The sequence below is a fragment of the Oncorhynchus keta genome, chromosome 11, assembly GCF_023373465.1.
Source record: "Oncorhynchus keta strain PuntledgeMale-10-30-2019 chromosome 11, Oket_V2, whole genome shotgun sequence".
NCBI classification, from domain to species: domain Eukaryota; kingdom Metazoa; phylum Chordata; class Actinopteri; order Salmoniformes; family Salmonidae; genus Oncorhynchus; species Oncorhynchus keta.
Window position 1 is genome coordinate 33,078,853 of NC_068431.1, and position 25,262 is coordinate 33,104,114.

At 45.7% G+C, this 25,262-nt stretch overlaps 1 protein-coding gene across 3 annotated transcripts in view; it reads left to right on the forward strand.

The window, feature by feature from the left end:
- The window catches only part of LOC118375299 (mediator of RNA polymerase II transcription subunit 13-like), a 140,566-nt gene that overhangs the window by 24,019 nt on the left and 91,285 nt on the right, over window positions 1-25,262 (forward strand). For all 3 annotated transcript variants that reach the window (XM_052457016.1, XM_052457018.1, XM_052457019.1), the window contains exon 3: window positions 3,354-3,522. In XM_052457016.1, the coding sequence (XP_052312976.1) occupies window positions 3,354-3,522 (169 nt within the window). The remainder of the gene's footprint in view (window positions 1-3,353; window positions 3,523-25,262) is intronic.

Consider the following 25,262-nt stretch of genomic DNA (forward strand, 5'->3'; position numbering starts at 1 on the left):
TCAGGAGATAGGTTGGAGAAAGTTTGAGCAGAGGGAAGAGATGATAGGATGGAAGAGGAGAGAGTAGCGGGGGAGAGAGAGCGAAGGTTGGGACGGCGCGATACCATCCGAGTAGGGGCAGTGTGGGAAGTGTTGGATGAGAGCGAGAGGGAAAAGGATACAAGGTAGTGGTCGGAGACTTGGAGGGGAGTTGCAATGAGGTTAGTGGAAGAACAGCATCTAGTAAAGATGAGGTCAAGCGTATTGCCTGCCTTGTGAGTAGGGGGAAGGTGAGAGGGTGAGGTCAAAAGAGGAGAGGAGTGGAAAGAAGGAGGCAGAGAGGAATGAGTCAAAGGTAGACGTGGGGAGGTTAAAGTCGCCCAGAACTGTGAGAGGTGAGCCGTCCTCAGGAAAGGAGCTTATCAAGGCATCAAGCTCATTGATGAACTCTCAGAGGGAACCTGGAGGGCGATAAATGATAAGGATGTTAAGCTTGAAAGGGCTGGTAACTGTGACAGCATGGAATTCAAAGGAGGCGATAGACAGATGGGTAAGGGGAGAAAGAGAGAAAGACCACTTGGGAGAGATGAGGATCCTGGTGCCACCACCCCGCTGACCAGAAGCTCTCGGGGTGTGCGAGAACACGTGGGCGGACGAGGAGAGAGCAGTAGGAGTAGCAGTGTTATCTGTGGTGATCCATGTTTCCGTCAGTGCCAAGAAGTCAAGGGACTGGAGGGAGGCATAGGCTGAGATGAACTCTGCCTTGTTGGCCGCAGATCGGCAGTTCCAGAGGCTACCGGAGACCTGGAACTCCACGTGGGTCGTACGCGCTGGGACCACCAGATTAGGGTGGTCGCGGCCACGCGGTGTGGAGCGTTTGTATGGTCTGTGCAGAGAGGAGAGAACAGGGATAGACAGACACATAGTTGACAGGCTACAGAAAAGGCTACGCTAATGCAAGGAGATTGGAATGACAAGTGTACTACACGTCTCGAATGTTCAGAAAGTTAAGCTTACGTAGCAAGAATCTTATTGACTAAAATGATTAAAATGATACAGTACTGCTAAAGTAGGCTAGCTGGCAGTAGCTGCGTTGTTGACACTACACTAATCAAGTCGTTCCGTTGAGTGTAATAGTTTCTACAGTGGTACTATTCGGGGGCTAGCTGGCTAGCTAGCAGTGTTGTTTACGTTACGTTGCGTTAAAAGAACGACAATAGCTGGCTAGCTAACCTAGGAAATCGCTCTAGACTACACAATTATCTTTGAAACAAAGACGGCTATGTAGCTAGCTATGTAGCTAGCTACGATCAAACAAATCAAACCGTTGTACTGTAATGAAATGAAATGAAAATGTGAAACTACCTGACCGGGTTGTTGAATTCAAAACAGTAGACGTTGGCTAGCTGTTAGCAGTTAGCTGTTGGCTAGCTAGCAGAGTCTCCTACGTTAAGGACGACAAATAGCTGGCTAGCGAACCTCAGTGAATTAAGATAATCACTCCAAGGCTACACACACTAAACTACACAATTATCTTGGAAACAAAGACAGCTATGTAGCTAGCTAACACTAGACTAATCAAGTCGTTCAGTTGAGTGAATAGCACTACAGTGATGCTAATCTGTGTGCGTTAGCTAGCGTTTGCTAGCTGGGCGAATAGCAGTGAAGGCTACGTTAGGGCGACGAAATACGATAATTATGCAATTATCTCTGATACAAGGACGGCTATGTAGCTAGCTAAGAAGAATTGCTAAGATTAGACAAATCAACCAATGAAATGTAATGAAAAAGTTATACAACCTGCAGAGCGAAGTGCGAATGCGACCGCTCGCTCCAACCCGGAACCGGAAACGGTAAATGCTAATAGTACTAGTTAAAACTCAAACGTTCATTAAAATAGACATGCTGGGTATTGAATTAAAGCTACACTCGTTGTGAATCCAGGCAACAAGTCAGATTTTTAAAATTATTTTCGGCGAAAGCATGAGAAGCTATTATCTGATAGCATGTAACACCCCAAAAGACCCGCAGGGGACGTAAACAAAATAATTAGCATAGTCGTCGCTACACAAACCGCACAAATAAAATATAAAACATTCATTACCTTTGACCATCTTCTTTGTTGGCACTCCTAGATGTCCCATAATCACTATTGGGTCTTTTTTCTCGATTAAATCAGTCCACATATAGCCTAGATATCGATCTATGAAGACTGTGTGATAAACGGAAAAAAATAGCGTCTTATAACGTAACGTCATTTTTTAAAATTAAAAAAGTCGATGATAAACTTTCACAAAACACTTAGAAATACTTTTGTAATGCAACTTTAGGTATTAGTAAACGTTAATAAGCGATCAAATTGATCACGAGGCGAAATATATTCTTTAGCTGTCCGTCTGGAAATAATGTCCGGGTAAATCTCAACCAAAATATCCGGTCGGAGACTTGAACAAATGGCTTGTCTCTTCTTTGTTTGACCAAGAAACAAAGCCTAGGCAAATGACAAGACTGTTGACATCGTGTGGAAGCTGTAGGTATTGCAACCTCAGCCCCATTTATTGTGGTTTGCCTTTATCAATGGGTTGAAGTGGCGGATGGATATATATTTCCATTTTCAGTGATCAGATTTTCCTGCCCTTTTCGATGAAACGCACGTTCTGTTATGGTCACAGCCGTGATTTAACCAGTTTTAGAAACGTCTGAGTGTTTTCTATCCACACATACTAATCATATGCATATACTATATTCCTGGCATGAGCAGCAGGGCGCTGAAATGTTGCGCGATTTTTAACAGAATGTTCGAAAAAGTAGGGGGTAGGAGTAACAGGTTAAAGGGATACTTCTGGATTTCGCCAAACTTTTGGATACCATTTTATGTGTCTGTGTCCAGTATACTGTTAGATGTAGTTTCGCGAGCCAACGCTAACTAGTGTTAACGCAATAACTTGAATTTGTGGGTCTACTGGCCAAGCACTGGCCAAGCACCCAAAACAGTCTATAGCTTTCCATTCCTTCTGAGGCAGTCTTCTGCCATCATGATTATTAGGCTAAAAAAGGTACATTTGCCTATGATTTGAGCAGTGTGTGTGTCGTATTGCCATAGAAATGATGTTTGATGCAGCTGATTAGCAGTTGCTGCTGTTTCAGGAGTTAAGGGTCACTGCAGGTGTCTCTACTGAACCTTTTTACCAGTTGCTTGCTGCCTCGGCAGCAGTTCATCTTTTCAAACTGAAGGCTTGACTTTTATTGTTTCATCTCATGCCAACGGAAACACTAAAGTGCACGAAGACGAGACACATTAAACATTTGTTTTTAGAAAATCACTCCGTCCTGTTTCTAACCCCATCGCTCTCTCTTTCTGTCTGTCTCTATAGCTGAGGAAGACGGTGTGTGGGAGAGTGGTCTGTCCTATGAGTGCAGGACGCTCCTGTTCAAAGCAATCCATAACCTGCTGGAGCGGTGTCTCATGAACCGTAGCTTCGTACGCATCGGCAAATGGTTCGTCAAGCCCTACGAGAAAGATGAGAAGCCCATTAATAAGAGGTAAGATGCTCCTACTCACTCCTCTTAACTCCCCAGTTCCCCCTTCTTCCCTTCCCTTCCTCTCTCCCCAGTTCCCCCCTTCTTCCCTTCCCCTCTCCCCAGTTCACCCCTTCTTCCCTTCCTCTCTCCCCAGTTCCCCCCTTCTTCCCTTCCTCTCTTCCCAGGTCCCCCCTTCTTCTCTTCCCCTCTCCCCAGTTCTGCCTTCTACCCATCCCCAGTTCCCCCCTTCTTCCCTTCCTCTCTCCCCAGTTCACCCCTTCTTCCCTTCCTCTCTCCCCAGTTCCCCCCTTCTTCCCTTCCTCTCTTCCCAGGTCCCCCCTTCTTCTCTTCCCCTCTCCCCAGTTCTGCCTTCTACCCATCCCCAGTTCCCCCCTTCTTCCCTTCCTCTCTCCCCAGTTCCCCCCTTCTTCCCTTCCTCTCTTCCCAGGTCCCCCCTTCTTCTCTTCCCCTCTCCCCAGTTCTGCCTTCTACCCATCCCCAGTTCCCCCCTTCTTCCCTTCCTCTCTCCCCAGTTCCCCCTTCTTCCCTACCTCTCTCCCCAGTTCCCCCCTTCTTCTCTTCCCCTCTCCCCAGTTCTGCCTTCTACCCATCCCCAGTTTCCCCCTTCTTCCCTTCCTCTCTTCCCAGGTCCCCCCTTCTTCCCTTCCGCTCTCCCAGTTCCCTCCTTCTTCTCTTCCTCTCTCCCCAGTTCTGCCTTCGACCCATCCCCAGTTCCCCCCTTCTTCCCTTCCGCTCTCCCAGTTCCCTCCTTCTTCCCTTCCTCTCTCCCCAGTTCTGCCTTCGACCCATCCCCAGGTCCCCCCTTCTTCCCTTCCTCTCTCCCCAGTTCCCTCCTTCTTCTCTTCCTCTCTCCCCAGTTCTGCCTTCTACCCTTCCTATCTCCCCAGGTCCCCCCTTCTTCCCTTCCTCTCTCCCCAGTTCCCTCCTTCTTCCCTTCCTCTCTCCCCAGTTCCCCCCTTCTTCCCTTCCTCTCTCCCCAGTTCCCCCCTTCTTCCCTTCCTCTCTCCCCAGTTCTGCCTTCTACCCATCCCCAGGTCCCCCCTTCTTCCCTTCCTCTCTCCCCAGTTCTGCCTTCTACCCATCCCCAGTTCCCCCCTTCTTCCCTTCCTCTCTCCCCAGTTCCCCCTTCTTCCCTTCCCCTCTCCCAGTTCTGCCTTCTACCCATCCCCAGTTCCCCCCTTCTTCCCTTCCTCTCTCCCCAGTTCCCCCTTCTTCCCTTCCCCTCTCCCCAGTTCCCCCCTTCTTCCCTTCCTCTCTCCCCAGTTCCCCCCTTCTTCTCTTCCCCTCTCCCCAGTTCTGCCTTCTACCCATCCCCAGTTCCCCCCTTCTTCCCTTCCTCTCTCCCCAGTTTCCCCCCTTCTTCTCTTCCTCTCTCCCCAGTTCTGCCTTCTACCCATCCCCAGTTCCCCCCTTCTTCCCTTCCTCTCTCCCCAGTTCCCCCCTTCTTCTCTTCCCCTCTCCCCAGTTCTACCTTCTACCATCCCCAGTTCGCCCCTTCTTCCCTTCCTCTCTCCCCAGGTCCCCCCTTCTTCCTTTCCTTTCTCCCCAGTTCCCCCCTTCTTCTCTTCCCCTCTCCCCAGTTCTGCCTTCTACCCATCCCCAGTTCCCCCTTCTTCCATTCCTCTCTCCCCAGTTCCCCCCTTCTTCCCTTCCTCTCTCCCCAGTTCCCCCCTTCTTCTCTTCCTCTCTCCCCAGTTCTGCCTTCTACCCATCACCAGTTCCCCCCTTCTTCCCTTCCTCTCTCCCCAGTTCCCCCCTTCTTCCCTTCCTCTCTCCCCAGTTCCCTCCTTCTTCTCTTCCCCTCTCCCCAGTTCTGCCTTCTACCCATCACCAGTTCCCCCTTCTTCCCTTCCTCTCTCCCCAGTTCCCCCTTCTTCTCTTCCTCTCTCCCCAGTTCCCCCCTTCTTCCCTTCCTCTCTCCCCAGTTCTGCCTTCTACCCATCCCCAGTTCCCCCCTTCTTCCCTTCCTTTCTCCCCAGTTCCCCCCTTCTTCTCTTCCCCTCTCCCCAGTTCTGCCTTCGACCCATCCCCAGTTCCCCCCTTCTTCCCTTCCTTTCTCCCCAGTTCCCCCTTCTTCTCTTCCTCTCTCCCCAGTTCTGCCTTCTACCCATCACCAGTTCCCCCTTCTTCCCTTCCTCTCTCCCCAGTTCCCCCTTCTTCCCTTCCTCTCTCCCCAGTTCCCCCCTTCTTCTCTTCCTCTCTCCCCAGTTCTGCCTTCTACCCATCACCAGTTCCCCCTTCTTCCCTTCCTCTCTCCCCAGTTCCCCCTTCTTCCCTTCCTCTCTCCAGTGTCAACACTCCCACTGGTGTTGTCGTAACTCACTCAAGGATATAATAAAGATGGATTGAAAACTTAATTTATCAATAGTTCAAAAACATCTGCTATGTGCCTCATTTACACTTGCGTGCTCTATTAGTGGTCTATTAATCAATCAGATATAAGTGCCCCTCTTGCTCCCTTACCGGGTAGATTTTGTCCTGAGCCCAATACCCACTGTCATCTCCCACAGAGAAGTGTGCTGCCTGCGTTGGTTAAATCAAGTTGTGAACATTTTTAACTGGAGAGCAGGCTACAGACAGTGTCAAGCCTGTTTTCTATACCCCGTTGGCTGTACTCCCTGGAAATGTGTTGTCGAGCCGCAGCAATGGCTGAGCCACCCCCTCTACCCTCTATTTGTCTCTGTCAGTGTCTGGCCTCTTACTTATCATAAGAGGAGGTACACGGCTGCTGAGGAGAAAACAACGGAGGTGGAGACACTCAGTCCGTCACTGCCTTTGCATGGCTCCCACAACTTCATCTAGCTCCCTATTTCGCCCAGATGTTTGTGTGTATTGATATTTCAATGGAGGCTTAGAGCTCTGTTTATGTAGACCTCCTGTCCCCTTTCATTTCAATGTGAATATAGCCTATGTATTTCTGAGGTGAAGCTTCTGCAGATGAAATCAGTGTGGTGTGGTTACCAGCCCGGAGCAGGGATTGAAAGGCAAATGAGGAATGAATGATAAAAGCCCCTAACTAACAAGCTAGGGGAGACGGGAGCTCTGTTCTGTTTCATACTGGATGGACTCATGGTGTTGTCACAGTGCAGTCCTCCCAGGCAAGGTATTGTGTGTTTTTGTTTTTGTAGTAGATAAATGTCTCATATGTTGTTGCCAGAAACCCCAGGAAATCAGGTGACCACAGGAAATGCAGTCGGGTGAGGCAGGCAAGCATCATTGTGATGTGATGTGAAATCTGGGAGCTACTGGCTGGCTGGGGCCACAGGAACTGGTGGTGGTTGATTCTATGGGTAGTTGTTTCACACTCAGTCGGTGCTACTGTGTTAACAGCCATAGTTGATTATCTGATGGCTGTTATATTTTTATCTGATGATCACATCATAAGTTCCAGCCTTAACAGTCTTTTTGAGCCCCTGAAATATTACTCCTTGTTAAAAAGCACAATGTTTTCATTGCGCTTGAATGGGAATAAAATGGCTTAATTTTCACATAACTAATCATACTACTAACACCCAACCTCAGCAGCACTGCTCTCTCTCTCTTTACCTCTGCTGGCTGGCCCAGTCGAGGAAAATGAACAATGGGGTTTCCTCAGCCCTGGAATTCGCAGCCAGCCAAGCCAGGCCCTTTCCCTCCAGTCTTCACCCACTGTGCTGCAAGGGGATGGGGACAGGGTATAAATATTGTAGATCTTCAGCTACCCAGAAAGGAACCAGTCATGTTCTCCTGAGGATGTTGTTGTTGTTCTTCACTCAGCAGTTTGTTCCTGTTCCAGAGGCCAGACTAAGAGCAAAGCCATGACGATCGGACGTTCATAACACATGGCTTGTGTTTTAATGTTGTGCCCGGTCGGAACAACTGGTCTATCTGAGGAGGAGGCCTTGTACCTCTTAACCACCATCTTTCAAGAGGAAAAATTGCTTATTATCCTTTCTATTTAACCGGGACATTATAAGGATGTTTATTTCCAGAGAGTATTGTTTGAGTTGTTAGACTGTTAGGTACACAGTGCTGAGGTGCTGCTCGGAGAGAGAGAAGGAGCTCTTTGCTTTACCTCCCCAGTGGCCAGCTCCAAGTCTCCCAGCTCTGTGTGTTTTTCACCATGGCAAGGTTAAATTTGTCCTAGAGGAGCCACAGTAGATGGCTGTTCTTCCCCCAGGGAGCCTCCATCCACCAGGTTGGCGATACCGTACACCTTATCACACACACCTTCGTGCAGTGGTTCCAAAACCTTTTATAGTAGTCCCAGACTACAGCTTGCAACTGCACAAGGATCGTACTTTTTGGGGTAATATCCTCTGGTCTGATGAAACAAAAATATAACTTTTTTGCCATAATGACAATCGATATGTTTGGAGGAAAAAGGGGAGGCTTGCAAGCCGAAGAAAACCATCCCAACCGTGAAACACGGGGGTGGCAGCATCATGTTGTGGGGGTGCTTTGCTGCAGGGGCTGTGTGGGTGCTTTGCACTTCACAAAATAGATGGCTTCATGAGGAAGGACAATCATGTGGATGTATTGAAGTAACATCTCAAGACATCAGTCAGGAAGTTAAAGCTTGGTCGCAAATGGGTCTTCCAAATGGACAGTGACCCCAAGCATACTTCCAAAGTTGTGGCAAAATGGCTTAAGGACAACAAAGTCAAGGTATTGGAGTGGCCATCACAAAGTCCTGACCTCAATCCTATAGCAAATTTGTGGGCAGAACTGAAAAAGCGTGTGAGAGCAAGGATGCCTACAAACCTGACTCAGTTACACCAGCTGTGTCAGGAGGAATGGGCCAAAATTCACCCAACTTATTGTGGGAAGCTTGTGGAAGGCTACCCAAAACGTTTGACCCAAGTTAAACAGTTTAAAGGCAATGCTACCAAATACTAATTGAGTATGGGAATGTGATGAAAGCTGAAATAAATCCCTCCCTACTATTACTCTGACATTTCACATTCTTAAAATAAATTGGTGATCCTAAGACAGGGAATTTTTACTCTGATTAAATTTGAGTAATTATAAAAAAAAAATATTTTAATGTATTTGGCTTAGGTGTATGTTAACTTCTGACTTCAACTATAGGTACGTGGTTGCAAAGGGCATCTGTAACGACGTTAGTCTGTTGCATGAAGAGAGTCAGACCGAAATGCAGCGTGTAGGTTATTCATGACTTTAATGAAAGATATGACGGTACATGAAATAACTGATATAAGAAAACAACAAACGAAACGTGAAACTAATTACAGCCCATCTGGTGACTACAACACAGAGACAGGAACAAACACCCACAAAATACAACGCGAACTCAGGCTACCTAAATACGGTTCCCAATCCGAGACAACGAGAATCACCTGACTCCTGACTGAATCGCTTCAGGCAGCCAAGCCTAACTAGACAATCCCAATTAATACAAACCCCAATACGAAACACAACATATAAACCCATGTCACACCCTGGCCTACCAAACATATAACAAAAACACAAAATACAATGACCAAGGCGTGACAGAACCCCCCTAAGGTGCGGACTCCCGGACGCACCTCAAGAGCATAGGGAGGGTCCGGGTGGGCGTCTGTCCATGGTGGCGGTTCTGGCTCGGGACGTGGACCCCACTCCATTAATGTCCTAGTTCCTCCCCTTCGCGTCCTGGGATCATCCACCTTCTCCGCCGACCATGGCCTAATAGTCCTCACCCAGATCCCCACATAACTGAGGGGCAGCTCGGGACAGAGGGGCAGCTCGGGACAGAGGGGCAGCTCAGGACAGAGGGGCAGCTCGGGACAGAGGGGCAGCCCGGGACAGCGGGGCAGCTCGGGACAGAGGGGCATCTCAGGACAGAGGGGCAGCCCGGGACAGAGGGGCAGCCCGGGACAGAGGGGCAGCTCAGGACAGAGGGGCAGCTCAGGACAGAGGGGCATCTCGGGACAGAGGGGCAGCCCGGGACAGAGGGGCAGCCCGGTACTGAGAGGAAGCCCAGTACTGAGAGGAAGCCCAGTACTGAGAGGAAGCTCAGGCAGGTAGTAGGCTCCGGTAAATCCTGGCTGGCTGGTGGAACTGGAAGATTCAGGTTGTCGAGCAGATCTGGAAGAGACCGGTTGTCGGGCAGATCTGGAAGAGACTGGTTGTCGGGCAGATCTGGAAGAGACTGGTTGTCGGGCAGATCTGGAAGAGACTGGTTGTCGGGCAGATCTGGAAGAGACTGGTTGTCGGGCAGCGCTGGGCTGACTGGCGGCGCTGGGCAGACTGGCGGCGCTGGGCAGACTGGGAGCACTGGCGGAGCTGGGCAGACTGGGAGCACTGGCGGAGCTGGGCAGACTGGGAGCACTGGCGGAGCTGGGCAGACTGGGAGCACTGGCGGAGCTGGGCAGACTGGGAGCACTGGCCGCGCTGGGCAGACTGGGAGCACTGGCCGCACTGGGCAGACTGGGAGCACTGGCCGCGCTGGGCAGACTGGAGACTCCGGCAGGGCAGGAGAGGAGAAAGGCTCTGGCTGCGCTAAACAGGCGGGAGACTCTGGCAGCGCAGGAGAGGAGAAAAGCGCTGGCTGCGCTGAACAGGCGAGGCGCACTGGAGGCCTGGTGCGTGGTGCTGGAACTGGTGGTACTGGATCGAGGACACGCACAGGAAGCCTGGTGCGGGGAGCTGCTACCGGAGGACTGGTGTGTGGAGGTGGCACAGGATGGGCTAGACCGTGAAGGCGTACTGGAGATCTTGAAAGCAGTGTAGGCACAGGACGTGCAAGGCTAGGGATGTGCACAGGAGGCCTGGTGCGTGAGGCTGGCACCAACTTCACCAGCTGACTAACACGCACCTCAGGTTGAGTATAGAGCGCTAACTCAGGCGCTATCAAATCCCCGACACGATCCGTCGGACGAATATTATATCTATAGCACCAAGCTAGTAACTCCCTCATTACTCTCCACTCCACTTTCCCCATTAACTCTTTCACAGTCTCTGCTTCGCTCACCTCTAACACTGGCTCTGGTTCTGGTCTCCTCCTTGGCTCCTCACGATGAACAAGGAGAGTTGGCTCAGGTCTATCTCCTGACTCAGCCATACTCTCCCTAAGCCCCCCAATAATTTTTTTGGGGTGACTTTCCGGTTTCCAACCGCGTCGCCGTGCTGTCCTTTTCGACTCCATTCGTCTATAGCCCTCTTCGCATTGCTGTAGTGAATCCCAGGCAGGCTCCTGCACTCTCTCCGGGTCGGCCGCCCACCTGTCGATTTCTTCCCACGACGTATACTCCATGCTTCTGCTGTCCATAACGTCCTCCTTAGGCTCCTGCCTGTTCACACGCTGCTCGGTCTGTGAGTGGTGGGTGTTTCTGTAACGACGTTCGTCTGTTGAATGAAGAGAGTCAGACCGAAATGCAGCGTGTAGGTTATTCATGACTTTAATGAAAGATATGACGGTACATGAAATAACTGATATAAGAAAACAACAAACGAAACGTGAAACTAATTACAGCCCATCTGGTGACTACAACACAGAGACAGGAACAAACACCCACAAAATACAACGCGAACTCAGGCTACCTAAATACGGTTCCCAATCCGAGACAACGAGAATCACCTGACTCCAATTGAGAATCGCTTCAGGCAGCCAAGCCTAACTAGACACACCTCTAATCATACACAATCCCAATTAATACAAACCCCAATACGAAACACAACATATAAACCCATGTCACACCCTGGCCTACCAAACATATAACAAAAACACAAAATACAATGACCAAGGCGTGACAGCATCAGTGTTTTAACACTGCGATTTGCCAAGGCAGGATACTCGTGAGCGCAGCTCAATCCAGAAATATGGCAGTGGCTTCATATTAAATACAATTTTCACAGAACAGCATGTTGCAATTTTGATGAGGCTCTATTTTTCAGATATCTGTAAGTGGACTCGAGGCAGGGCATGAAAGGGATAACGAATCCAGTTGTCTGTTTAATCAGTTTCGGGAAAGTACCTGCGTAATTGCGCACCCAATGCACTCAGGTGCTTCGCTCTTTCACATTCGACATTGTCCGTAAGCTTGAGTTCATTTGCACACAAAAAATCATACAATGATGGAAAGACCTGTGTGTTGTCCTTGTTAACCCTAACCCTAATGCAGAACGAGAAGAGCTCCATTATCATGCAAGTGATCAGACAAGTGAAAATTATGGTCAGTAAAGAAAACTTTAAGCTCGTCTCTCAATTTAAAAAAAACGTGTCAATACTTTGCCCCTTGATAACCAGCAATGTTGGAAATGTTGTAAAAGCGTTACATGGTTACTGCCCATGTATCATTGCATAGTGCAGAAAATACATGAGAGTTCAGGGGCCTTGTTTCAACAAAGTTAACCATTTTCACTGTGGTGTCCAAAATGTCTTTCAAGCTGTCAGGCATTCCCTTGGAAGCAAGAGCCTCTCAGTGGATGCTGCAGTGTATCCAAGTGGCGTCCGGAGAAACTGCTTGCACGCGCGTTACCACTCCACTAGTCTTTGACAACTTTTTGGGCCTTCCTCTGACACCGCCTGGTATAGACGTCCTGGGTGGCAGGAAGCTTGGCCCCAGTGATTTACTGGGCCGTACGCACTACCCTCTTTTGCGCCTTACTGTAAGATGCCGAGCAGTTGCCATACCAGGCGGTGATGCAACCACCAGCTCTCGATGGTGCAGCTGTAGATCTGGGGACCCATGACAAATATTTTCAGTCTCCTGAGGAGACTGCCTTCTTCACAACTGTCTTGGTGCGTTTGGACCATGATAGTTTGTTAGTGATGTGGACACCAAGGAACTTGAAACTCTCGACCTTCTCCACTACAGCCTCGTCAATGTCAATGGGGGACTGTTCGGCCCTCCTCTTCTTATAGTCCATGATCAGCTCCATTGTCTTGCTCACATTGAGGGAGAAGTTGTTGTTCTGGCACTACACTGCCAGGTCTCTGACCTCTTTCTTATAGGCTGTCTCATTGTTGTCAATGATCAGGCCTACCACTGTTGTGTCGTCAGCAAACTTAATGATGGTGTTAGAGTATTGCACGGCCACGCAGTCGTGTGTGAACATGGAGTTCAGGAGGGGAATAAGCACACCCCCGATGGGCACAAGTGTTGAAGATCAGCGTGGCAGATGTGTTGTTGCCTACCCTTAATACCTGGGTGCGGATCCAGTTGCGGAGGGAGGTGTTTAGTCCCAGGGTCCTTAGCTTAGTGATGCGCTATGTGGGCACTATGGTGTTAAACGCTGAGCTGTAGTCAAGGAACAGCATTCTCACATAGGTCTTCCTTCTGTCCAGGTGGGAAAGGGCAGTGTGGAGTGCAATTGAGATTGCTTCATCTGTGGATCTGTTTGGGCGGTATGCAAATTGGAGTGGGTCTAGGGTTTCTGGTATGGTGGTGTTGTTGTGAGCCATGACCAGCCTTTCAAAGCACTTCATGGCTTTCGAGTGCAACGAATCATTAAGGCAGGTTACCTTCACTTTCTTTGGCACAGGGTATGTTTGAAACATACAGAAAATACGGACTTTGATCAGGGAGAGGTTGAAAATGTAAGTGAACACACTTGCCAGTTGGTCAGCACGTGCTTTGAGTACATGTCCTGGTAATCCGTATGGCCCTGCGGCTTTGTGAATGTTGACCTGTTTAAAGGTCTTGCTCACATTGGCTGTGGAGAGCATCATCACACAGTCATCCGGATCAGCTGGTGTTCTCATGCATGCTTCAGTGTTGCTTGCCTCGAAGCGAGCATAAAAGGCATTTAGCTCGTTTGGTAGGCTTGCGTCACTGGGCAGCTTTGTGGTAGTAAATAGATGGCTACGAATAATATAGATAAGAACTCTCTTGGTAGATAGTGTGGTCTACAGCTTATCATGAGGTATTCTACCTCCTTTCGAGCAATATCTCAAGTCTTCTTTAATATTTGACTGCGCTCCAGCAGTAATTGACAAATAGACACACACCCTCGCCCCTCATCTTACCAGACATAGCTGCTCTGTCCTGCCAATGCACGGAGAAGTCAGCCAGCTCTATATTATTCATGTCGTCGGCTAGCCATGTCTCGCTGAAACTTAAGATATTACAGTTTTTAATGCCCCGTTGGTAGGATAGTCTTAATTGTAGATTGGTTTTTAAAACTAATTTTACTAATGCTGTAGAACTTAGTCCTTAAGCTATATCTGTACCCATTGGATTCAGTGATCACAGTATAGTGGCTATATCTAGGAAAGCCAAAGTTCCAACAGCTGGGCCTAAAATAGTATATAGGAGATCATAACACATATTTTGTTGTGACCCTATGTGGATGATGTTAAATATATTTGTGGATCTAATGTGATTAATGAGGAGCATCCAGACACTGCACTTGATGAATTTATGAAATTGCTTCATCCAATTATTGATAAACATGCACCTGTTAAGAAACTGACTGTTAGAGCTGTTAAGGCTCCATGGATTGATGTGGAATTGAAAAACTGTATGGTTGAAAGAGATGGGGCAAAAGGAGTGGCTAATAAGTCTGGCTGTACATCTGACTGGCTTACTTACTGCAAATTGAGAAATTATGTGACTAAACTAGGCAAAAAGAAGAAACTTTATTATGAATCCAAGATCGATGATATAAAGAATGATGGAAAAAACTTTGGAGTACCTTATATTAAATTATGGGCAGAAAGACAAATTCAACTCCATCTTTCATCGAATCAGATGGCTTATTCATCACAAAACCATTTGATGTTGCCAATTAGTTTAATGATTATTTCATTGGCAAAGTGGGCAAATTTAGGCAAGATATGCCCACAACGAACAGTGAGAAATTGTATTCCTGCATGAAAAAACAAATAATGGAAGAAAAGCAGTGCAAGTTTGAATTTTGTAAAAGTTAGTGTGGGAGAGGTGGAAGAATGATTGTTATCCTCCTGGCATTGACAACTTAGATGGAAAGCTACTGAGGGTGGTAGCTGACTCTATCGTCACTCCTATCTGTCATATTTTTAATCTGAGCCTAGAGGAAAGCTCTTCTAATGTCAAACATGTAAAGTGTGGTGTACCACAAGGCAGCTCTCTAGGCCCTCTTTTCTATTTTTACCAATGACCTACACTGGCATTAAACAAGTAGCAACTACAGCTAATGAAGTCACTGAAACCCTTAAAACTTCTTAAGGATGACGCAGAATATAGTTCCCCTGCAGGAACATCAATCAGCGGAAATTTCAGAGCGCCACCTATAGTTTTTGATAAAACTCAAACTTTCATTAAAACACACATTCAAGGTAATGAATTAAAGCTACACTCGTTGTGAATCTATCCACCAAGTCAGATTTGTAAAATGCTTTTCGGCGAAAGCATGAGAAGCTATTATCTGATAGCATGCACCCCCAAAATACTGCAACGTCACCTAAAACGACAGATTTTGCGGTAGCCGGCGCTACCCAAAACGCAGAAATAAAATATAAAACATTCATTACCTTTGACGAGCTTCTTTCTTGGCACTCCTAGATGTCCCATAAACATCACTATTGGGTCTTTTTTTTCGATTAAATCGGTCCATATATAGCCTAGATATCGATCTATGAAGACTGTGTAATCAAGGAAAAAACTGAGTTAGATAACGCAACGTCATTTTTTAAAATGAAAAAAGTCGACGATAAACTTTCACAAAACACTTCGAAATACTTTTGTAATGCAACTTTAGGTATTAGTAAACGTTAATAATCTATCAAAATGATCACGGGGCGATGTATATTCAATAGCTCCACGTCCTGATATCATGTCCAAATATTTCTCAACCAAAACATCCGGTCGGAGTCCGGAAGAAATGCGCTGCCTCGTGTCCGTTTGACCAAGAAACAAATCCGAGACAAATGACAAGACTGTTGACATAGTGTGGAAGCTGTAGATATTGCAACCTCGGCCCCATTTAATGTGGTTTCTTTTCAACAATACATTCAAGTGGCTCATTGATATATTTTCCAATTTTCAGTGATCAGATTTTCCTGCGCTTTTCGAAGAAATGCACGTTCTGTTATAGTCACAGCCGTGATTTAACCAGTTTTAGAAACGTCAGAGTATTTTCTATCCACACATACGAATCATATGCATATACTATATTCCTGGCATGAGTAGCAGGACACTGAAATGTTGCGCGATTTTTAACAAAAACCTGCGAAAATGCGCATGATCCATAACTCAAAGAGTTGCAGTCTGTTTTGGAATGGGTGGCCAGTTACAGATGCAGTTGATGATGATGCAGTTGATGCCAGGTGATGGAGTTGGCTGGCTGGCACATTCTATGCTCACTTCGAGGCAGATAATACCGAGTCATCCAGGAAGACTCGCTGCTCCGCACTACCAGGTGCTTTCGATCTCCAAGGCTGACGCGAGGAAAACTCTCAAAAGAGTGATTACTCGCAAAGCCACCTGCCTAGATGGCATCCCTGGCAGCGTCCTCAGAGTGTGTGCTGACCAGCTGGCAGGCATCTTCCTGGACATCTTCAACATTGCTTTGAGGTGACATGCCCAAATGACTATTGCCACATCGTGCTCACCTTGGTCATAATGAAGTGCCACTGGACCCACTCCAATGAACCCACTCCAATGGACCCACTCCAACAGATCCACGGAAGATGCCATCTCCATCACCATTCACATGGCCATAACACATCAAAAAACACTTTTTTTGTTAACACATGGGACCCCCAGGGGTGTGTCCTCAGTCCTCTGCTGTACTCCCTGTTCACCCATGACTGCGTGGATTTGCACAACACCAACTCCATCAACAAGTTTGCTGACAACACCACAGTTGTAGGCCTGAGGGTCCTCTCCAAATACTACTGCTGCACCATCGAGAGCATCCTAACTGGTTGCATCACGGCCTAGTACGGGAATTGCTCCGTCTACGGCCGCAGTACATCACTGGGACCGTGCTCCGACCCATCCAGGATATCTAGTTGAAACGGTTCCTGAGGAAGGTGAGCAGTATCACCAAGGACCTGACACACCCCAGCCACAAGCTGTTCTCTCCCTTGCCATTGGGCAGAGGGTATCAGAGCATGATGTCTGATACCAAAATGCTCAGAGACAGTTTCTATCTACAAGCAAATCAGACTGCTGAACACTTGAACTGGACTGACCACCTGCTCTGATTCTCCACACCTTAGCACACATGCACTCACTCATGCATACACACACAGAGATATACACACACACTCTTATACATTCATGCCACACACATCACAACTGCTTCTACCAAACTTTTATTATACAGCATCTGAGGTAAAGTATTCACTGGCTACAACTGGACTGAGGCGCGGGAAAATGAGCCAACTGAAGGGGGAGGGGGGAAATGACAGTATATTGTTTTTATTGATTCTTTATTGATTAAGTAAACTATATTAGGCCTACACTACCATTCCTGCGGATCCTGCGGGAGTCCTGTTCCCGTGTCAACCTCTAGTGTTGAGTACAGATAAATACTTTTCTCAGGTGACCTGGGTAAACGTGTTAACGTTAGAGTTGTAGGCCATTTCATGCTGTCGTCGCAGCAACCGTGCTGCAGCTTAAAAGTCACACTTTCCCAGTCACTGTAATAATCGAATGTCTTATGCAAAGCAGGCTAGCTCAGACTGCAAACTCACTGTGTGGTTGTGCCGCAAAACCCATCCTCTTCAAAGAGTATCTTAAATAATCCCACAGCACACCACCTCACACCCCCTCATCAGTCCCCCATCACCCCCCCCCAAAACAAAATATGATATGTGGTTGTCCCACCTAGGAGGGAGAGAGGGAGAGAGAGAGATCAGGTCTGTAAACCTGCTCTAGATAACCCCAAGGCACCTCTCTGAAGTCTTCTGCTGCTGTATTGTGTTTGAGAGAGAATGCACTGTCTAAAAGAGGAAGAGAGAGAACCTCCTCGTTGTCATGGCAGCAGGGAGATGCACCCCGGGATGGGGATTGTGTGTTTCCATGGGGAAGGAGGATGCCTGTCCGCTATTGGTCAGCTTCAAACTGACTATGTCTATGTGTTGTTTAGCCTAGACCTAATTGGTCCCATTTTCAAAGAGCTCAGAAATTCTTTAAGATCAGTCATCTCCTAGCCAATGTTCATAATATTAATAGAATTTTCTTGATATGTTGATAGATTTAGCTTGATAATTCGGCTTGATCTCAACATTTCCTTTTAAATATGGCTAAGTGTTCAATAAATTCACTACATTTACATTTACATTTAAGTCATTTAGCAGACGCTCTTATCCAGAGCGACTTACAAATTGGTGCATACACCTTATGACATCCAGTGGAACAGCCACTTGCATCTAAATCTTTTTTTTGGGGGGGTGAGAAGGATTAAACAACACATGAAGTCCATGTATACTTTCAGTGTTAGCTTCTGTTAGATTTATAGCAGGTCGAACAGGTTCTTTGTTATTAAATGGAATGGGTGATATCAGTTTCCCGTACTGACAATTCATTAATGCAATGCAGTGCGTTATGCAATGGAGCATATGCCTGTGTGTTTATGACGAGTGTTTGCATCCGTGGGTTGTACAGTTCTCCTTGCTCGCTCTTCCCCTCCTCTCTTCCTCACCCCCCCTCTTTCCCTCCCCCATCTCCTTCTCTCTCGCTCTCTCGTGCTCTCTCTTGCTCTCTGTCCTTCTCTCCCTCCCTCTCAGATGGAGAGATGGAGGGGGAAGGGAGGGAGGTGAGTGACACTCCTCTCCTGTGCAGGGTGGAAACCGAGCACAGAGCTGCGTTAAGTAGGACAGTGCAGGATAAAGACACACACACACACTGCCTCCAGTCTGGGGCAAAAGCACTCAATTTATCCCCTCCCAACACACACATGCAGATACAAACACGCAAATATGCACAAACATTCACAGGTAGATAGACACATGTTTACATACATAAAACAATAACAAACACACAAATGCACACGAAGACAAACAAATACAGTGCTTTCAGAAAGTATTCACACCCATTGACTTATTCCACATTTTGTTGTGTTACAGCTTGAATTTAAAAATTGATTAAATAGATTTTTTCTCTCTCCCATCTACACACAATACCACACAGTCTCTCTCTATGGCACAGTCTCTCTCTATGGCACACGGTCTCTCTGGCACACGGTCTCTCTCTATGGCACACGGTCTCTCTCTATGGCACACGGTCTCTCTCTATGGCACACGGTCTCTCTATGGCACAAGGTCTCCCTATATGGCACACGATTCTCTCTCTATGGTACACAGTCTCTCTATGGCACACAATCTCTCTATGGCACACGATCTCTCTCTATGGCACACAGTCTCTCTCTATGGCACACGGTCTCTCTCTATGGCATACAGTCTCTCTGGCACACGGTCTCTCTCTATGGCACACAGTCTCTCTCTATGGCACACAGTCACTCTCTATGGCACACAGTCTCTCTCTATGGCACACGGTCTCTCTCTATGGCACACGGTCTCTCTCTATGGCACACTGTCTCTCTCTATGGCACACGGTTTCTCTGGCACACGGTCTCTCTCTATGGCGCACGGTCTCTCTCTATGGCACACGGTTTCTCTTTTGCTCACGGTCTCTCTCTATGGCACACAGTCTCTCTCTATGGCACACGGTCTCTCTCTATGGCACACGGTCTCTCTCTATGGCCGCCAGTCTTTCTCTATGGCCGCCAGTCTTTCTCTATGGCCGCCAGTCTCTCTCTATGGCACACAAACTCTCTATATGGCACACAGTCTCTCTCTATGTGATAATATAGCGAGCCAGTCAATACCTGAGACATGGTTATTCTCCCCAAGGCTCTACCTGGCTTCCTACTGTCCCACCGTGACCTCCCAGTCTGTCTGCCCTGGGGGCAGGGAGAGGCCGTCCCACGTTGACCTCCCAGTCAGTCTGCACCAAGGACCAAGGACAGGGTGCTCTGTTGGAACCTAACAGCAGCCAGAATGTCTGAGTGGAGACAGACAGGAGAAAGAGGGAGGCTGTTCCAGAGACAGACAGACTGTAGTAAGGAAATGATGGAGCGATTTCATTGCCAACAGAAACTGTATTGGAATTCAATATTTTTTAAATTTGCATTTAGATATTGAATTTGTAATGCACAAATTAAATAATTGTATTTCATGATTTGACATGGAATTGAATGACTTACATTCAGTTGTAAAGTTATATTTCAATTTAATTGAATATTCAAATTCAATATTTGTATTTTCAGTTACAGTGTGTTAATTTTGCATTCATTTTCTGTGTATCAAGTTCACTAACTATAATTTCAAGCTTACCAAAGTTTCATATACAGTGCCTTTAGAAAGTATTAATATCCATTGACTTATTTCAAATGTTGTTGTGTTACAGCATGAATTAAAAATTGATTTAAAAAATAAAAGAATAACTCGACCACTCACAAACCCTCACTGTCATCTTAGTATGCAACTCTAGTGTACATTTGGCTTTATGTTTTAGATTGTTGTCCTGCTGAAAGGTGAATTAATTTCCTAGTGTCTGGTGGAAAGCAGACTGAACCAGGTTTTCCTCTAGGATTTTTCCTTTGCTTAGCTCCATTACATTTATTTTTTATCCTGAAAAACTTCCCAGTGCTTAACGATTACAACCATACCCATAACATGATGCAGCCAGCACTATACTTTAAAATATAGAGAGTGGTACGCAGTAATATGTTATATATATTGTATTTGCCCCAAATATAACACTTTGTTTTCAGGATAAAAAGTTAATTGCTTTGCCACATTTTTTGCAGTATTACTTTAGTGCCTTGTTGCAAACAGCATGTTTTGGAATATTTTTATTATTCCTTCTTTTCACTGTCAATTAGGTTAGTTTTGTGGAGTAACTACAATGCTGTTGATCCGTCCTCAGTTTTCACCTTGTCACAGCCATTAAACTCTGTAACTGTTTTAAAGTCACCATTGGTCTCATGGTGAAATCGCTGAGCAGTTTCTTCCCTCTCCGGCAAATGAGTTAGGAAGGATGCCTGTATCATGTAGTGACTGGGTGTATTAATGCACCATCGAAAGTGTAATTAATAACTTCACCATGCTCAAAGTGATATTCAATATCTGTTTTTTAAAAATCCATCTACCAATAGGTGCCCACTTTGTAACACAACAGAAAGTGGAAAAGGTGAAGGTGTGTAAATAAAGTCACTGTACGCACACACACACACACACACACACACACACACACACACACACACACACACACACACACACACACACACACACACACACACACACACACACACACACACACACACACACACACACACACACACACACACACACTCATCAACCCATCCCTGCGCCCAGCCAAGTTGTATCTCTAGCAACAGGAATTCCTTAGAGACCAGCAGTGTTTGGCCATGTGATTAGGCAGGGATGCAGGCAGCTCTGTAGATGTTGCCTCTTGTCAGAACAGAGAGGGAGAGAGAAAAGGAAGTAGAGAGAGAACAAGAAAGAGAGTGAGCAAGATCCTGCAGAGCAGATAAATATGTCTCTTAAGCGCTACACAGGGTGAGATTACCAACGCCAGTGAGTCCCTACTTCCTCTCTAATACCAGCCATTTTACTGTGTCTAATACTAATACCATCTGGCCTCACAGAGAACACAGAAACACACAGCAACAGTCATAACCATCTGATAATCTCTCTCTCTCTCTCTCTCTCTCTCTCTATAGCAGATGTCATAATGCTACTCAAAGCCTTTTAGTAGTACATTAAAATTCATATGAAAATGGCATAAAACAGAGATGTTAAAAATATGACAACAGAAGGGCTCCTATTACGGTAGTGAGTGAACTTGTGTACAGGGCTAAAGAGGGGGCTATGGCATTCATGTTTCCCCTCGCTCTCCTCCCTTTCCTCCCCACTCCTCTGCCCGCTCCCAGACCCTAACCAGGCATTCCTCGAATTCCATCCCTCTCGCCTCTTCTCTTCCCATGTAACCTGGAGGTCTTTGCAGAGCCTTGCTCATTCTGAGGAAGTCCTCAGAGTTAATCTGTGTGTGTGTGTGTGTGTGTGTGTTTCCTATTAACTCTCTTTTAGTTCAGTATACAGTTGAAGTTTGAAGTTTAAATACACTTAGGTTAAAACTCGTTTTTCAACCACTCCACAAATTTCTTTGGCAAGTCAGTTAGGACATCTACTTTCTGCATGACACAAGTAATTTTTCCAACAATTGTTTACAGACAGATTATTACACTTAATTCACTGTATCACAATTCCAGTGGGTCAGAAGTTTACATACACTAAGTTGACTGCCTTTAAACAGCTTGGAAAATTACGGAAAATTATGTCATGGCTTTAGAAGCTTCTGATAGGCTAATTGACATAATTTGAGGCAATTGGAGGTGTACCTGTGGGATGTATTTCAAGGCCTAACTTCAACTCAGTGCCTCTTTGCTAGACATCATGGGAAAATCAAAAGAAATCAGCCAAGACCTCATACATTTTTTTAGACCTCCACAAGTCTGGTTCATCCTTGGGAGCAATTTCCAAACGCCTGAAGGTACCACGTTCATCTGTACAAACAATAGTACACAAGCATAAACACCATGGGACCACACAGCCGTCATACTGCTGAGGAAGGAGTGCAAATCAATCCCAGAACAGCAGCAAAGGACCTTGTGAAGATGCTGGAGGAAACAGGTACAAAAGTATCTATGTCCGCAGTAAAACGACATAACCTGACAGGCCGCTCAGCAAGGAAGAAGCCGCTGTTCCAAAACCGCCGTAAGAAATCCAGACTACGTTTTGCAACTGCGCATGGGGGCAAAGATCGTACTTTTTTGAGAAATGTCCTTTGGTCTGATGAAACAAATAAAACTTTTTGGCCATAATGACCATCGTTATGTTTAGAGGACAAAGGGGGAGGCTTGCAAGCCTATGAACACCATCCCAACCGTGAAGCACGGGGGTGGCAAAAACATGTTGTGACGGTGCTTTGCTGCAGGAGGGACTGCACTTTACAAAATAAATGGCATCATGAGGAAGGACCGTTATGTGGATATATTGAAGCAACATCTCAAGACATCAGTCAGGAAGATAAAGCTTGGTCGCAAATGGGTCTTCCAAATGGACATTGACCCTGAGCATACTTCCAAAGTTGTGTCAAAATGGCTTAAACTCTCTGGGATATGTGGTACGGTAGCATCCCACCTCGCCAACAGTCAGTGAAAGTGCAGGGCGCCAAATTCAAAACAGCAACAATATCATAATTAAAATTCCTCAAGCATACAAGTATTTCCCACCATTTTAAAGATACAATTCTTGTTAATCCAGCCACCGTGTCTGATTTCAAAAAGGCTTTACAGCGAAAGCACCACAGACGATTATGTTAGGTCACCACCAAGTCACAGAAAAACACAGCCATTTTTCCAGCCAAAGAGAGGAGTCACAAAAAGCACAAATAGAGAGAAAATGAATCACTAACCTTTGATGATCTTCATCAGATGACACTCATAGGACTTCATGTTACACAATACATGTATGTTTTGTTCGCTCAAGTGCTTATTTATATAAAAAATAAATCTCATTTTACATTGGTGCGTTACGTTCAGTAGTTCTAAAAACATGCGGTGATTGTGCAGAGAGCCACATCAATTTACAGAAATACTCATCATAAATGTTGATGAAAATACAAGTGTTATACATGGAATTAGAGATACACTTCTCCTTAATGCAACCGCTGTGTCAGATTTCAAAAAAACGTTATGAAAAAAGCAAACTATGCAATAATCTGAGTACAGCGTTCAGACAACAAAGCAGCCAAAAATATATCCGCCATATTTTGTAGTCAACATTAGTCAGATAGAGCATTATAAATATTCACTTACCTTTGATGGTCTTCATCAGAATGCACTCCCAGGAATCCCAGTTCCACAAGAAATGTTTGATTTGTTCGATAAAGTTCATCATTTATGTCCAAATAGCTTATTTTGTTAGGGCGTTCCAAACACGGGTTCAGGTCCAGCCGAACGTCGGACGAAAAGTTCAAAAAGTTATATTACAGGTCGTAGAAACTTGTCAAACTAAGTATAGAGTCAATCTTTAGGATGTTTTTATGATAAATCTTCAATAATGTTCCAACCGGAGAATTCCATTGTCTGTAGAAAAGCAATGGAACGAGAGCTAACACTCTCGTGATCGCGCCTCACGAGCCTGTGGCACTCTGCCAGACACCTGGCTCAATCCCCTCTCATTCTCTCCCCCTTCATAGTAGAAGCCTGAAACAAAGTTCTAAAGACTGTTGACATCTAGTGGAAGCCGTAGGAAGTGCAATATGACCCCATTTACACTGTATATTGGAATGGCAAAGAGGTGAAAAACTACAAACCTCAGATTTCCCACTTCCTGGTTGGATTTTTTAATAGGTTTTTGCCTGCCATATGAGTTATGTTATACTCACAGACATCATTCAAACAGTTTTAGAAACTTCAGAGTGTTGTCTATCCAATACTACTAATCATATGCATATTTTAGCATCTGGGACAGAGTATCAGGCAGTTTACTGTGCACCTTATTCAACCAAGCTACTCAATACTGCCCCCCTGTCAACCAAGAAGTTAAGGACAACAATGTCAAGGGATTAGAGTGGCCATCACAAAGCCCTGACCTCAATCTTATATCAAATTTGTGGGCAGAACGGAAAAAGCGTGTGCGAGCAAGGAGGCCTTACAAACCTGACTCAGTTACACCAGCTCTGTCAGGAGGAATGGGCCAAAATCCACCCAACATATTGTGGGAAGGCTACCCGAAACATTTGACCCAAGTTAAACAATTTAAAAGCAATGCTACAAAATACTAATTGAGTGAGTGTAAACTTCTGACCCACTAGGAATGTGATGAAAGAAATAAAAGCTGAAATAAATCACTCTCTACTATTATTCTGACATTTCACATTCTTAAAATAAAGTTGTGATCCTAAATGACCTAAGACAGGGAATTTTTGCTCTGATAGCTGAGTTTAAATGTATTTGGCGAAGGTGTATGTAAACTTCAACTGTTTTTATTAAAGGGCTCCCCACAGGCCTCTAAATATAGCCTCTAAATCATTTTTTACTAAATAGTTGAAGGCTGATAGGGAAAACAGATCTGGCAATAAGAATAGGCTTAGAATAGTCTTGATCATTTGGGACCCCTTAGCTATTTCACTAAGGAGAGGTTATAAGAAAGACTTAATCAATATTTTGTTTTGTCTCATTTATTGATATGGATATTGCCTCTGCATGATGGGCCTACATACAGAGTGGAATTCACTAACAGTCAAAATGCCTAATATAAGGCCTACAGTCCGTGCTCCCAAAAACTGCAAAACGTGGGATTCATTAGGTTGCATGATCATCACAGCAGACCCACGTGGCTATAAAAGTATATTATGAAATGATATGGCCATTAAATAATACTTCATGGCATATTTAGTGCAATAAGCCTAGCCTAAATCATATTTACTTTCTATTTTGCAGCTCAGGCAGTTATTCAAGGCAATGCTCTTCTTTGTCTTTATCATTCACACAAAAGTCATTTGCTGAATTCCCAAGCCTATACTATGCCATCTACTGTTATAATGTCATTATTAAATGCAGTTTAAAAACAAGCTCTTGACATTTATTTTGGAAATTATACCGGAAGCTGCTAAGCAACTAACATCTGGGCTAGAGTTGCTTGATTGACTAGCTAACTTCTTTGCAAATGCCACATTCCTGACAAAAGTTTGTACGCATAAACAAGATCTTTAACCGAGTAAAGGGAGACGTAA